This window comes from Pomacea canaliculata, linkage group LG11 (assembly GCF_003073045.1).
Source record: "Pomacea canaliculata isolate SZHN2017 linkage group LG11, ASM307304v1, whole genome shotgun sequence".
In the NCBI taxonomy this organism is placed as follows: domain Eukaryota; kingdom Metazoa; phylum Mollusca; class Gastropoda; order Architaenioglossa; family Ampullariidae; genus Pomacea; species Pomacea canaliculata.
The window spans coordinates 14,586,084-14,599,445 of record NC_037600.1 but is presented as its reverse complement, the minus strand read 5'-3'; the positions used below and the strand labels follow the sequence as shown (position 1 = coordinate 14,599,445).

Genomic DNA, 13,362 nt, shown 5'->3' with positions numbered 1-13,362 from the left:
TGTTTTTTTCCCTATGAATCTTTACGAAATTAGTCCTCTCGATGAAATTTTAATCTTTCTAGACATTGTCCAGCATTCTGAGGACCATGTCTGACTATCATAACATGACAGTATGTTAAACCGTAGTAAAAGTATTATTGTTTGTAAAAGTAACTAGTCAGGAGATAGAAAAGTCAAAGATTGGTTCATTTCTTTACCTTTTTTCTTAGAATTCTTTGACCGTCGTCTCTTCTTGTTTTCTTTTATTGTATCAGACAGACTGCCACAGTCATAGAAGTCAGGATCCACAGGTCCTGTCATGGGGACAACAGCTAAAAAAAAAATGGTCACATCATTATTAAACTCAGACAAAGGTAACAAGTTCTCATAACTCACCTTTCAAGAAGACAGCAAATGTCACATCTCGACTGACAGAAATAGATACAAAATAATTTTTTAAAACTCACGTTCGAGTTTCAGAGCAAAGCCTTGTCCATGCATGGAGTGTTTTCCCTTTCTGAACTCGATGTCCACGCAGCCCGACAGAAAAGTTTCTTCCAAAACATCATTTCCGGCAAAATCCTTTCGCAATGTTCGACGGTTATTCTCGCTGACATCCCACAGTCTTAACAGATCCCCGTTCTTTGATCGAGGAGGTAAGTCCAGGTGGTTGCTGAGTATGCGCAGTCCATACTTCCGGTGCACTCGCAGTCGCTTTTGGCACGTGAGAGGGTGCGTTTCGTAGTTCCACGGGTAATCCTCGTGGCTCAGCAAGATGGCGCTTGTGAGGTTCATTTCCTCCAATTCCTTTGTCACAGAGGTTGTACACGGATTCTGCACAGCAAATGATTGGAAATATTGAATGCCCTCGGTTTACTTTCCTCTTTGCATGTCTTTACATCTGACAGATTTGGTTTATTTAAATGGAGAAATCGAACGACAGATTTAATTTTTAAATTAGGAATTTTAAAGTTAGCCAACATAAATCTAGAGTATACAATAAGGAAGTCTGTAAAGAAAAAAAAAGAGCTTTTACTCATTCACTCACTGACTAAATGACTGATTCTATATGTCTCACGCAGGCAGGCACGCACTCAAGCACGCACACACTTCAGAGAAAGAGTATTGAATTGAATTGAATTGAATTGAATTGAATTGAATTGAATGATTATTTATTTGATGGGTCAACGACCCTTTCAGAGAAAAAGAGAGAGAAAAGATTGAGGGTGTGTCAAACCAAGTGAAGCAGCGAAGGAAAAAAGCTCGACCTTTATTCTATTCGTTCTTATGTTAAACTAGTAAAGTGTATTAAGAGAACAAGTTCAAACCACTGTTTTCCTGAGATTTTTAAACACAGTCTTGCCAAATTTAGTCAAACATTCGACGATGTACTTAACATGTGAAGTTCAGTACTTTAAAAGTACCCGGACAAGATTAAGGGTGTGTCAAACTAAACGAAGCAGCCAAGCAAAAAGGACGACCCACATTGTTTGTTCGCTCTTATGTCAACAAACTAATAAAATTCATTGATTATAATTAACTTCAATGACATGTCGAGGAAAGATTCTACACCTGGATAATTAAGGTAATGGAGCGAAGGTCCCTAAATTAAATGTCACGAAGCAGTTTAACCTGTTCACTGCTGGGTGTCGAATCCCATCTGTTGACCGTCAGACGCATGGAACGTATGTTTCTTTAAATAAAAAAATTTATTGCTCACCAAAATAACTACCTTTGGGAATTGATACATTGATTACAATCTATTGGTGGATGGAGGCTACCACAGGTATGAACAGTACAGCTGACAGTTATTTTAAATTCACCTCAACCAACACAAAGGAGCAGTTTAAAGGAATGAAAATATGATGTTAGATGATGTGTGTTACTGATCTGATTTTTTTTTTTTTTTTTTCGATGGTGACCGAAAAGGAGACACAACCTGTCAAATAAAAATCAACTTCAAGCAGGAAAAATACGAAACTGAAGGAGTTAAAGCTATTTCGTGATGTAGAATAGTTTTACCAAAACAAGTTGAAGGATACCGTGGGGATTTTTTTAGCCTCAATGGTAGAATCCTTATTTTTGTTATTATGAGATTTGTTAAAACACCTAAGTTCTCTTTTTTTCTGTGTATGTGCCTGTTTATTGTGTCATCAGTTTTGAATTGCTAGCATTGTGATACAGTTTCTTCTGCATTTGAATTCGCTGTTTATAAGGAAGGAGAGATGTCAAAGGCTTCTGTCGGTTGTTTGCCCAACGGCCGATGTTTTCGAAACCCTTTATTGTGTTACCTTCTGTAGGCGATTAATGTGTAAATACGTTTTCAGAAATAAACTATTAGGAATCGGATTTAGCATACCCATCAAAACAAATAGACCGAAGCACGTAGGAAAACACACACACGCACAGAAAGGGACACACCCTCAGTTTCCCAAAAATGCATGCGCACACAAACACACCCACACAGGGAACTAACAATGAAACATGGAGAATGTAGCGGTCCTGAACTTAGCTGCATCTTTATTGAATAAATCTGTTGATTTATTGTTGTAGCTATTTTTTAACATCCGTAATCTACAAACACATTTCTAAATAGTCTGTGAGGCTAACCCAGCTATGGGTGGAGTGTAACACTAGTTGTATGATACAACCACATTTATTTATTATTTTTCACCTAACAGGCGGGTATCTGATTAACCAGGCAAGGCTACATGCAACAGAAGGAAAAAATGACTCTTCCGTTACCTAGATACGATGCACCACTTACAGTTTATGGCAACAAAGCAATGAGACACATTTTTTAAAACTTTTTTTAATAGCATTTTAGCGTTCATTATCATTTGTAGTTTTGAGTAAGCAATCTGACCTTTTGGCACACACGAGGCACCGACGAGGTCGAAGTAGTCCGGCAGGCGAGCCAAGCATCGCTCGTGAGTCACTCTCAGAATCGGCATGCCCCGTTGCCATGACATCCGACACGTGGGCTGCCAGTAGCACTGCAAGCGCTGCACCAGAGAGTTGGGGGTCTCCCCCACACAGTCACCATTCACCGCGCTGCAGCTCCGGTCCCACCCCGAAGACCCCATGCGCACCCGTGGGTCAAAGATCACACCACCCCAGGGGCAGTTCAGGGTCACCGACTCCTCCGTCAGGGGCAGGCAGCTGCTGATGGAAGGCTCGCACTGAGGAAGAGCGAGAAACACACTTGTAGTCTCTACTTCACCACAGTACAAAGTGTGCGAAAACATTTGTTAAAAATGGATTTGTCAAATATTTTACATGAGTGGAGAAGTTTTGTTCTCCAAAGTCCGTTTGAATATTTAAATCATTCGCCGGACATATACATATTATCAACTGAAAACTTAGGCTGTTGTCTTTGGTAAGCTCCTAGTTTGACGACAGTGTAAACACAGTCACCTCAGCACAGGCCGCGGGCAGGAGACTTCTATTTACTTCTATGCATCCTGCCTACGTCCCTACGTCATGTCTACGTCACTACGTCCTGTATACGTTCCTTTCTTGTCCTTCACAATCTGCGTTATAATGATTCGCTTAATGTAAATTTATACTGTTATTTTAAAAAAACAACACCCCCCAAAATAAAAACAACAACAAAACAAACAAAACAAACAAACAAAACAAAACAAACAAACAAAAAAAACAACAAAACAAACAAACAAAAAAACTCCCCAAAAAACAACCAAAGCCTAGATTTACTGACTTTCGAGTCTTTCTGATTTTGCGGACCTGTTTCCCACCCCTGCTACAAAGCTACAGTTGACACAAGTTTATGCGAAAGCTCGATTTATTATCTTTACCCAAACCCACAACCATCCGGACTACAAACCATGTTTGTCAGGCTATATAAAGGCTACATAAATGCACTATAAAGTATAGTGATGTAGTCATTACTTTCCTTGAGAGACAATTACTATTACAAATAAAATATTATAGAGCCGCTATGTTTAGAGATCCTGGACCATAACTATTATCATATTCTAACCAAGGTTTCAAAATAATCTCATTTATATTGTGAATAACAAAATGTAAATGAGTGTAAGAAGTTTGGTTCAACACAACAAGTTTTTCAAGCTACTAAAGTTTACATTTATTTCCACACACGCTTTACCAGTTAAAATTATTGTTTACAGACTATTATTATTAAATTTTATTTATTGTTATATTCGATTATTTTCCTCTCAAATCGTATCGTTTGAAACAAGCTGAAGTGCTTCAAACATCAGTTTCAGTGAGACGAGGTGTAATACTAAGTGTTATATGTTGATATGTATATTTTGCTGACTGTTTTATGTTCTACTTTAATATAAAGCAGCGGAAAACCTTGCAAAATGGTGAGATCTAGATTCTGGCTTCATTGCCTCCCTGGTTTTACATTCCAGATATCCTCTTAAAGGACAAAATTAGGAGTTATATATATATAGATATATATGCCCTATACAAATTTTTCTCAGTCGTCCGCAGTTCATCTTCATTGCAAATATTCAAGGCTAACGACTTTACCATTAAACGAAGTTTCTCCAAACGTTGATATGACACGGGCGTCGTCCCCAAGCAAAATTTCCTGTGTTTGATGCTGAAATGGCTTTTCTGGAAAAAAAAGATACTGTTACTTGTAGATCATGAATTCAAAGAAAACTTTATTGCTTGAATATTGAGGAGAAAAATATCTTTTTTTTTTGAACCCTTATACATGCTATCCTTATTTTGTACAAATTTTCCTGGCCTATTATTACGATATTTCTTTCATACTTGTGAAGAAATTACTGGAAAAGCAGAAAGTAGAAACATGAAAAGTGGCAGGTATCATTAACCTGTTGGCTTAAAGCAAGTAAACGTTTCATCGTGTGGGCACAGAATGTGGACACACTGTAATAAGAGAGGGTTAAAGTTCACAAGGAAACTAAATCTGCACTGAGGGCTACATATAGGGCAATCGAAAAAAATAAAGAGATATTAAATGACAAAAACTGCGTTGGGGTGAGTAAGTAGATAATATTCACGCTACTTGCGGCTAAAATCTTGTCTTTGTAAACACGATAGAGGAATGGACAAGAAGAGAGACAGAACAATATTTTGACACTTGTTGACAAACACTTTTTGACCAAAGGATCATTATAATAAATAAAATATTTACGCTCAAACAGGATAACGAAAGTCTCGTCCGATCCGCCATGTCCGAGGTGTGAGAAGAAGTCGACCACGATCTCTCCTGACGTCACAGCAAAGATGGAGTGAAGACGGGTCCCGCATGCAAGTGGTTGCTCGTGACCACTCGAGGGAACATAACTCAGCCTGAAGGAGCCTTCGTTGCAGTGAGTGGCAGCGTCGACTGTCACTGAAGTGTCTGATTGGGTTTGGGTCTCAGTCTGACCACAGAACGACCGCCACAACCCACGATCGTTGTAGCTGTGAAGCGACGACTGACGGTTGCTAAGGACACCAGAGTCGGCGTCAATGACAGAAGCGTTGTAGTCGCAGATGTCGTAGAGTTTGTCTGAAAGAAGGAAGATAAAATTTTAAACCTTTTAATTAATGTTTGGACTCTCAGTTACTTGTTTATGTTAGATAAGAATGGTTAAAACATTACAGTGGGGTATCTTACTGTCACCAAAACAACAACATTACTGTGCAGTGAAAACAATAGAACTCTCTCCCCTTCCATATCCGCCATCTACCCACCATTGAATTCTTTAAATGTTCATTAAAGACACATCTCTTCCTCGAACATCACTCCCAAGAACAGCCCACGCAATGCTAGTCCATCCTCAAACTTCTACTCCTCTTACTCTGCAGAATCAGATACTCTCAGTTCTTGTTACCTGATTCCTTTTTGCGTTTTATATTTGATCTTTTGTTGGTCATCTTGTATCAGTTATCGGTCCTGCTTTTATATTTTCGTCTGTCGCTTGTTGCCCATGCCCATCCCATCAAGCACTAAAGGCACGATCCTAACGAGAGTGAGTATGCGCTATATAAATCACGCGTTGTTTTGAAGAAGAAGAAGAAGAAGAAGAAGAAGAAGAACAACAACAACAACAACAACAACAACAACAACAACAACAACAACAACTGTTCTGCATTATATGAATATGTAAACTTTTTGTACGTGTAAACGGGACTTCAGTCGTATGATAATGTCCGGAGATCCGCAAGTGCTCCTTGTAATGGCATTCATGACAAGACTTCCGGAATGTTAGCATTGGTGTGAACCAGCCAATAAGATGTAAGATGTATGACGGACAAACTTTATTATGAAACTCTGTCTTACCAAGCCTGTCTGACTTGTCTTGTCAAAAATCATCTAGAATTGTTACTCTGTCTCCCCCACAATACAGCCTCAGCGGCTGAACAATCAACCTATCTTGCAATGGAAACCTCTTAAGCAAACCTGTGCACGTCTTTCAAATAATTATAAACATAAAAATAAAAATAAAAATAAAATAAACATTAGAAAACTTCGCACTTCTAGTTTAGGACCTTCTCAACCGGACACACTGGCAAGTAGATGACAATGATAAGAAAACTGTTCATACAACAACCCCATCAAAAAATTACTGTCACAAAATTCGTCAGTGTGTGTCTCAGGTTAAAGGTCCTCATTAATCGGGAAAATGACCTGCATGTGCACGCAGTGGCTGTAAATTAAACTGACAACACTCACCGCCTATCCTCCCACCCCATCCCTAGCAATAAAAAAAAATGCAGACACGACGCATTATTATCTTTTTGCGTATCGCCCACCCGTACAGTCGGAAGTGTTCCGGCGTGACAATGGCCCCACGTGACATACAGGAGTACTGGAGTCCTTGTATACCCGGAACAGTGTCGCGATTGCGCGGTGATACGGGGTGGGAGGTGACAGGCGGCTGTCTGTTGGTAGATTAGCGTCTGTGGGTGCGTTTATGACAGAATTTAGCTCCTTGAAAATACTTTAATGAAAAGGATGCTAAAAGTAAAACGTTGTTGATGTCTGAAGAGAAGTAAAAAATGAGCTTGAGTGCTTGCTGACATGAGTGTAAAACATGATAATAAAGTGGGTACAAACTGTGTGTGTACGTGTATAAGAGTGTGTGAGTGTGAGAGTAGAGTGAGATTGTGTAAGTAAATGTAACTCTGTGTGTGTGGGAGAGAGAGTTGTGTGCGTGTGTGGTGGTGTGTGAACGTGTGTATACGCGTCTTCGTGTGTGTGTGTGTGTGCAGTTTTCTCGTTGATTATTATATCACAACGAAGAGATAATGTTCTTGAAATGACAGCGGGGATACAAAAGGAGATAGAAGAAATATGCGCATAATTACCTACAGGTAATTATAGATATCACACACACACATTCACATACGTACGTCACATTTACTTACTTTTACTTACACTCCGATACTTGCAAATGTATTATCTAGTCTCTTTGTTTAAACATGTTTGTTTTTTGTCTCCCTCCTGCCTCCCTCCTTGTATTCATTCATTCGTTACTTTATGAAAAGATTCTGCAAACTTTCATTCTCTCTCGTTTGATGTAGCCTGTATGTAATACTAATAGTATTATGTGCACATTATGTGCGTACGTGCATATATCATGATTGTAATGTGATACATTATTTTGTTATTATTGTTTTAGACACCATGGAATAGGCAGACGGCGGATTTAATTTAATGAATGCGAATTCGAATTCAGTTAAAATTAATTTCTCTCTTTCTCTCGTTTTTTCTCCCCTTCTATTCCTGACGACTACCATTCCTCCATTTAAAATGTATAAATTTAAAGACTTCCTTTCACCGACAAGAAACTACACAAGTCATTTTGCTCTCTCTCTCACACACACACACAGAGCTAGAGCCTGCGATCACGTGAGCACATATCTCTGTACACAGACACCCTGTTGATAAAGTCGACACAGCTGACTAGCCCCCTACCCCACGTTTCTACGTTCCTCGTTATTAACGGGTGGATTGATAAGTTTTATACGATGGCCAAACATTGAAGGACAAGGAAGTGTCGCAAGCACCAATCTTCACGGTTAGAAGGTTCTTATCGCAAAAAACACTTTTGTCCACCAGCAATAATCTAAGTCCTGTGAGGCAGAATAGGGAAGTTCACTCAGTTCACATGAGTTTAAACGATCACAAACGATCAGGAATAAGTACGAAGTCTTATCCACCCCCTCCTCCACGACTCAGACCCTCCCACTTTCGTTCTTCTATAAACTTTGTCCTTTCTTTCAGTTTCAGCCAAATAATTTCACAGAGCAAGCTTCCTCGCAGAAGCGGTAGCCGGACGTGAGGAGGAGTTGTGGAAGGTGAGGAGGATGTAGAGAAAACTCTTCCTCTCTGTCGACAATTCGACTCAGTTTCGACTGAAATTTCTCGAAAAAAGACCTGACAGTTCACCACCGTCCTGCAGTTCATCTGCCCGAGTGAGGGCCGGGGTAGGCACGACATTCAAGGCAGTTTACAAAAGTGCTGCATCAGCTATTTTCTCGACTTCCTCATTCCCAGAAAACTGATCCCCAGGTCATTGCAAGCAAAAATAGGATTCTGGGTGAGGGGAAGAAGTAAATCGGTGAACACATCTTAAAGTACTCTTACTTGGGGTGCAATTTATTTTCCTCAATAATTGGGTAAAGCGCAGTGGAAGATACTTCTTCCATCCAAGTCTGCGTAGATACCCCAGTTTCGTTCTCAAAATACTTGTCAACAAACCTTCCAGTAAGAAATAGGTCAGTATTGTGGAGAGACATGAGTGTACATGAACCTTTTATAAAGGTTAATGAAGGCCTCGGTCTGTGGAAAAGTATGGTAATTGCATATAGGTATCTGTGTACAAACGTGACGTCACGAGTTCGACATTTCTGTACAAGGCGATGTTTGTAGACATGTATCTCGCACATGCACACGTTTTTGTTTTTTGTTTTTTGGAATGGCTTTGCTATTCTTCCTAAATAAAATCCTAACGAAGTCTGTAAACATGGAGTTGATTCTCTCACCTGAGGGAAGGCAAAGTGGATTGTTGAAGGCGACGTAGTTCGGGGTGACTCCTACACAGCTGGAGTTGGATGATTTCACAATAGGCATGTGCTCATGCCATCTCAATGTGCAGGTGTTTTCCCAAAGACACTTGTTTATCTGTTTCATCAAAGACAACGCTCCATCATCATCATCATCATCATCATCATCATCAATGTTAACGAGAGTGTATTCGGGTTAACAAAAGCTGGATTCAGTAAATCTCTTTCGCGGAATCGGTTAGCGAAAGAGTTGAATATTTTTTCTTATTAATAGGGCATTAACTGATCAAAAACCCAGACAAAGTAAAAGAAAAATATAGACACAATATACAAGATAGACAGAAAGACAGACCAACACATACTTATAATAAGAATAAGCATGAAAATAAAAACAAAGAACGTTAAGAAAAAAAATTGTCTCTTGTCCTCTCTAATAAGGAAGCACAACTAAACAAACAAAATAGTAAATAGAACACAGCACAAGGACACTAATTCTGTGGCTGGCTCTGGGAAGTTAATGGAAGCCATGGGTCGGTGTTATTCAGGTTCACATCCTTATCACAGACCAAAATGTTGGTGAGTCACGAACTCAGACCTACTGGTCATCAATTCATCGTTCTTCTGTTAGGAACGCAGAATTTATAATTGTTCAGGAACATTTTTCAAATCACCAGGGGCCATAGTTGTAAAGTGAGTGTATGGTCTTTTCTCAGAGCGAAAATGGGGAACTCAAGGAAAAGCGTCTTGTTTCCAAAATCATAAAGCAGTTTCAAGAAATCGTGGACATTTTTTCATGTTTCTTGACCTCAGGGTACATTTCCCTCCGTCTTATAATAACGGCTTTAGGGGAAAAATAACATCTGCGGGGTCTAGACACCACTCTATAATTTCGGAAACAAGACGTTTATCCTTGACATCACTCTACTAACGCTAAGTCCACACTGGGGAAGTCTTTTAAAGATGAAAGAGCGTTTCTTTTAACAATGAAAGCGAGATCGATTCCACTTCCTTCTCGTTTTTGATTTTTTTTTTAAATAAACGTTCCCGGTTACAATTGTTACAGAAACCCTGCAACCAGCATCACCTGAACGCTCGTGTCACGTGCTTGTCCGTGACAGTCGGTGGCCGAGAAGCCGCAGGATTCTTTGTCGTGACGCGTGTGCGCAGCGACGTAGAAGACCGGGCGGTAGATGACGTAGCCGAGAGGACAGGTCACGTGAATTTTGTCCTTCCTGCTCGTGATGCACTTGCCCCACATGTGCTCCGCCTCTGGGAGGAAAGGTCAAAGGTCGAATACAGGAATTAAGAAAAACAAACATAGAGTGATTGAGATAAACGTGCATGACTTGAGGTGACATGGCGGGATTGAGTTGAGACTTTCAAGTGAGTTCGAGGAATCGTTATCAGCAAAAATTACTCGAATTTATTATTATTATTTTTTTTTGTTCATCAGATCAGTTCTGTCAAGTGATTACAAATTACCTGCGCGTATCTGATCGCGAACGTTCCTTTCATGTGATTCATTTTTGTATGTCCGACGAGACAATAAAATAAAACAAAGAATTCCCCCCCAAAAAAAAAAAACAACAACAACAACAAAACAAAAAAACAAAAACAAAACTGCAACAACAACAACAACAACAAAAGAAAAAAAAAAGAAAAAACAAACCAAAAACAAACCCACACTAATGGCTTGTCTGAAATAATATTTTGTTTCGCTGAAGAAGTACAGACGCATAAGTGGGTGTGTGTTTTCAGAAAAAAGTACATAATCTTCACAAACAGGATATATACTTGTGTACCGGACATATTATTGCAATAAACGAAGTAAGTATATGGCCAATAGGAATCCGAGATCTTTTTTCAGTTTTAAGTTTGATCTTATTGCGGGACGTCCTGGTTGTCGTGCTCGACTTTTTGTTCTTTATGACGAGTGTTGTCAAGCACCTCCGATAGGCACGAAATCAGTCGAGATGTTTTATTTACGCGGAAGCTTAGATGTCATGATTAGAGAACACACAACATTGATGGAATGATTGACTGACGGACTGATTGTTGTTTATCGCCGGGTCAGCGAGAAAGGTCATATCGTGGCGGATATTGTAATCAGTAGAAATCTGATACGATCCAAAATGGCCGTAGATTGTTCATGTAAAACATTTATGGGAACACTTACTTAAAAGATTAAAACCATAAATATTTGGCGGGAGTCTGTTATGTTTAGGGCTTTTATGGCAGTTATAAAGTCATACAGTTATATAAGATGACAACAGACGCTTATGAACACTGTGAAGGTAACAATCATGAGCCAGGTTTTCTCCCTTGACTCTGTATGTCAACATTATTGTAGGGAGCTCACAGGGAAGATGAAAGGACCATAAAATATTTGAAATCGACTCTTTAGACTATCGAACTGAAAAAGAGAGTATAAAAGATATCCTAAAATAATTACATAGAATATTACTAAAGGGAAATAGCACTTGAATAACTTTTCATCAGTCCGTCTCTCTTTCTCTCTGTTAAGTATTTACAATTGTGAGCCACATCTCATCGACATATTTACAAAAATTCCTTTCACATTTTGCATTGCCAGGCAGGCACTTGACTGGAATCCTCAGGGGAAGAGGAGAGCTGGGAGACCAAAGCAGACTTGGAAAAGAACAGTAGAGAGCCAGGAAAGGACTAAAGGGGCTGTCTGTCCAAAAACGGGTCCGCCGGCGAGGTGGTGTTGCGGCCCTATGCTCCTCCCAGGAGTAACAAAGACCCAGCTAGACTAAAATATACAGTTGTCACGGACAGCAGAAACTAATTCAATTTTCATATATAATTGTTTTCTGACATGATCCAACAAATATATATTGATTTGTCATATGGCCAAAAATGTTTCCTTGTCCTCTGACAATAAGTATCAACAAATCTCATTTGATTCGGTATTCAACTTGACTCTTTCTGTTGGGATTTTCTATGAAATCAATAAATAAACAAAGACAAACAGCAAACAAAGGTCTAATTTTAATATGACATCGCAAAATTATTTTGGTGTATTTTTATATCTATAAAGTTAGAATGTCTTCTCGTAAAGCTCGTCCAACATTCTTAAAGCGCAACAACTCTAACATCGGTGAAACTCGGATAAGATTTCAGTTTACCTGTAAAGTCAACATTATTTGAAAACGTTAACAATAAAAGACAATAAAATGCGTTAAGAAGATTGCCGAGATTTAAAATTAAAAGGGCTGATTTAAAAAGGTCGCCATATAGCCAAGGAAGGTTAACATTTACAGCAATTTAAATCCGAACTTTATCGACGTATTCACCATTTCAGTGTAAAATGTCAAAAATATATAAATAAATTAGAGAGAAAACACACAGAGTGAAAAAAGGAACAAAAAAGAAAAAGAGAACAAGAGAGATGTAAGACGTTTAATATACACAACACTGATTGCGACTTAAAGCTGAAACGATACCCGAGAATTCATCTGATCTGGTCCATTACGCAACAGGAATACATCTGGATAATGGAATTCCCTACTTAGTCTATTTCTATCAATAAAGTGGGTACATTCCATACCTGGTATACAGAAGGTGAAATTCCCAAGCAGGATTACGTGGATGATTGTGAACAGCAATGTCCAAAGGTAAAGCCCCATTGCGCTTTTGCTTGCAAACGACAAATGATCGTCCCTTCCTGGTCAGGCGCCGCACTTAAACAAATACAAATGTCACAGCCAATCAGGGTTAGAACGAATAACCCAATATTTGCGTGGGCGTCGCATCCATGAATTATTTGTTTCTCATTCTAGGGTTGGTTGTTTCGGTGAAGAAAAAAGTCACTCACATTTCACCCTTTTTCCTCCACGGGCAGAGACGATTGGGGGTGTGGGTTTGGAAGAAAGCCACGTGACCTCAGAACAGATGATGTTCTGTCAACACATCTTCGTTCTTTTTTTGTGAGAAATGGACTCAGAAGGCAGCCACGACTGTGTGTGTAGAACGTGCATCACAGCTCGTGCTCAAGACTTCGACGTCCGTAGCTGGCAGCACCATCACCAGCACCAACACCAGCAGCAGCAGCGGCGACGGCAGCGATAACGGCGACGAAATGAAGCATTGAACTGATGCAGACGTCTGTGTGCGAGCGTTCTAGTCACCCAACACTCTTAGTAATCAGGGGCCGTAATTATAAAAACCAAGAGCAAGTCGTTTCCGTAGTTACAACGCGATGTCCAGATCTCGCTGACACTACCCGATGTTTGTTGTTGTTGTTGTTGTTGTTGTTGTTTGTTTTACCTCACGGCAACTTTGCCATCACTTTATAACTACACATACACTCGGTAAAAACATCATCTACGGGGTGTGTACACC

The 13,362-nt window shown here is 39.5% G+C and overlaps 1 protein-coding gene across 1 annotated transcript; it reads right to left on the bottom strand.

The window, feature by feature from the left end:
* Nucleotides 1-245: 245 nt before the first annotated feature.
* LOC112576186 lies at nt 246-12,735 on the bottom strand. The gene is made up of 8 exons (XM_025258463.1): nt 12,569-12,735; nt 10,082-10,266; nt 8,977-9,115; nt 5,135-5,494; nt 4,501-4,587; nt 2,846-3,161; nt 447-813; nt 246-311 (listed from the first exon to the last, which is right to left on the bottom strand). The coding sequence occupies exons 1-6, from the start codon at nt 12,645-12,647 to the stop codon at nt 3,079-3,081; spliced, it is 933 nt and encodes a 310-aa protein (XP_025114248.1). The 5' UTR covers nt 12,648-12,735; the 3' UTR covers nt 246-311; nt 447-813; nt 2,846-3,078.
* Nucleotides 12,736-13,362: the final 627 nt, after the last annotated feature.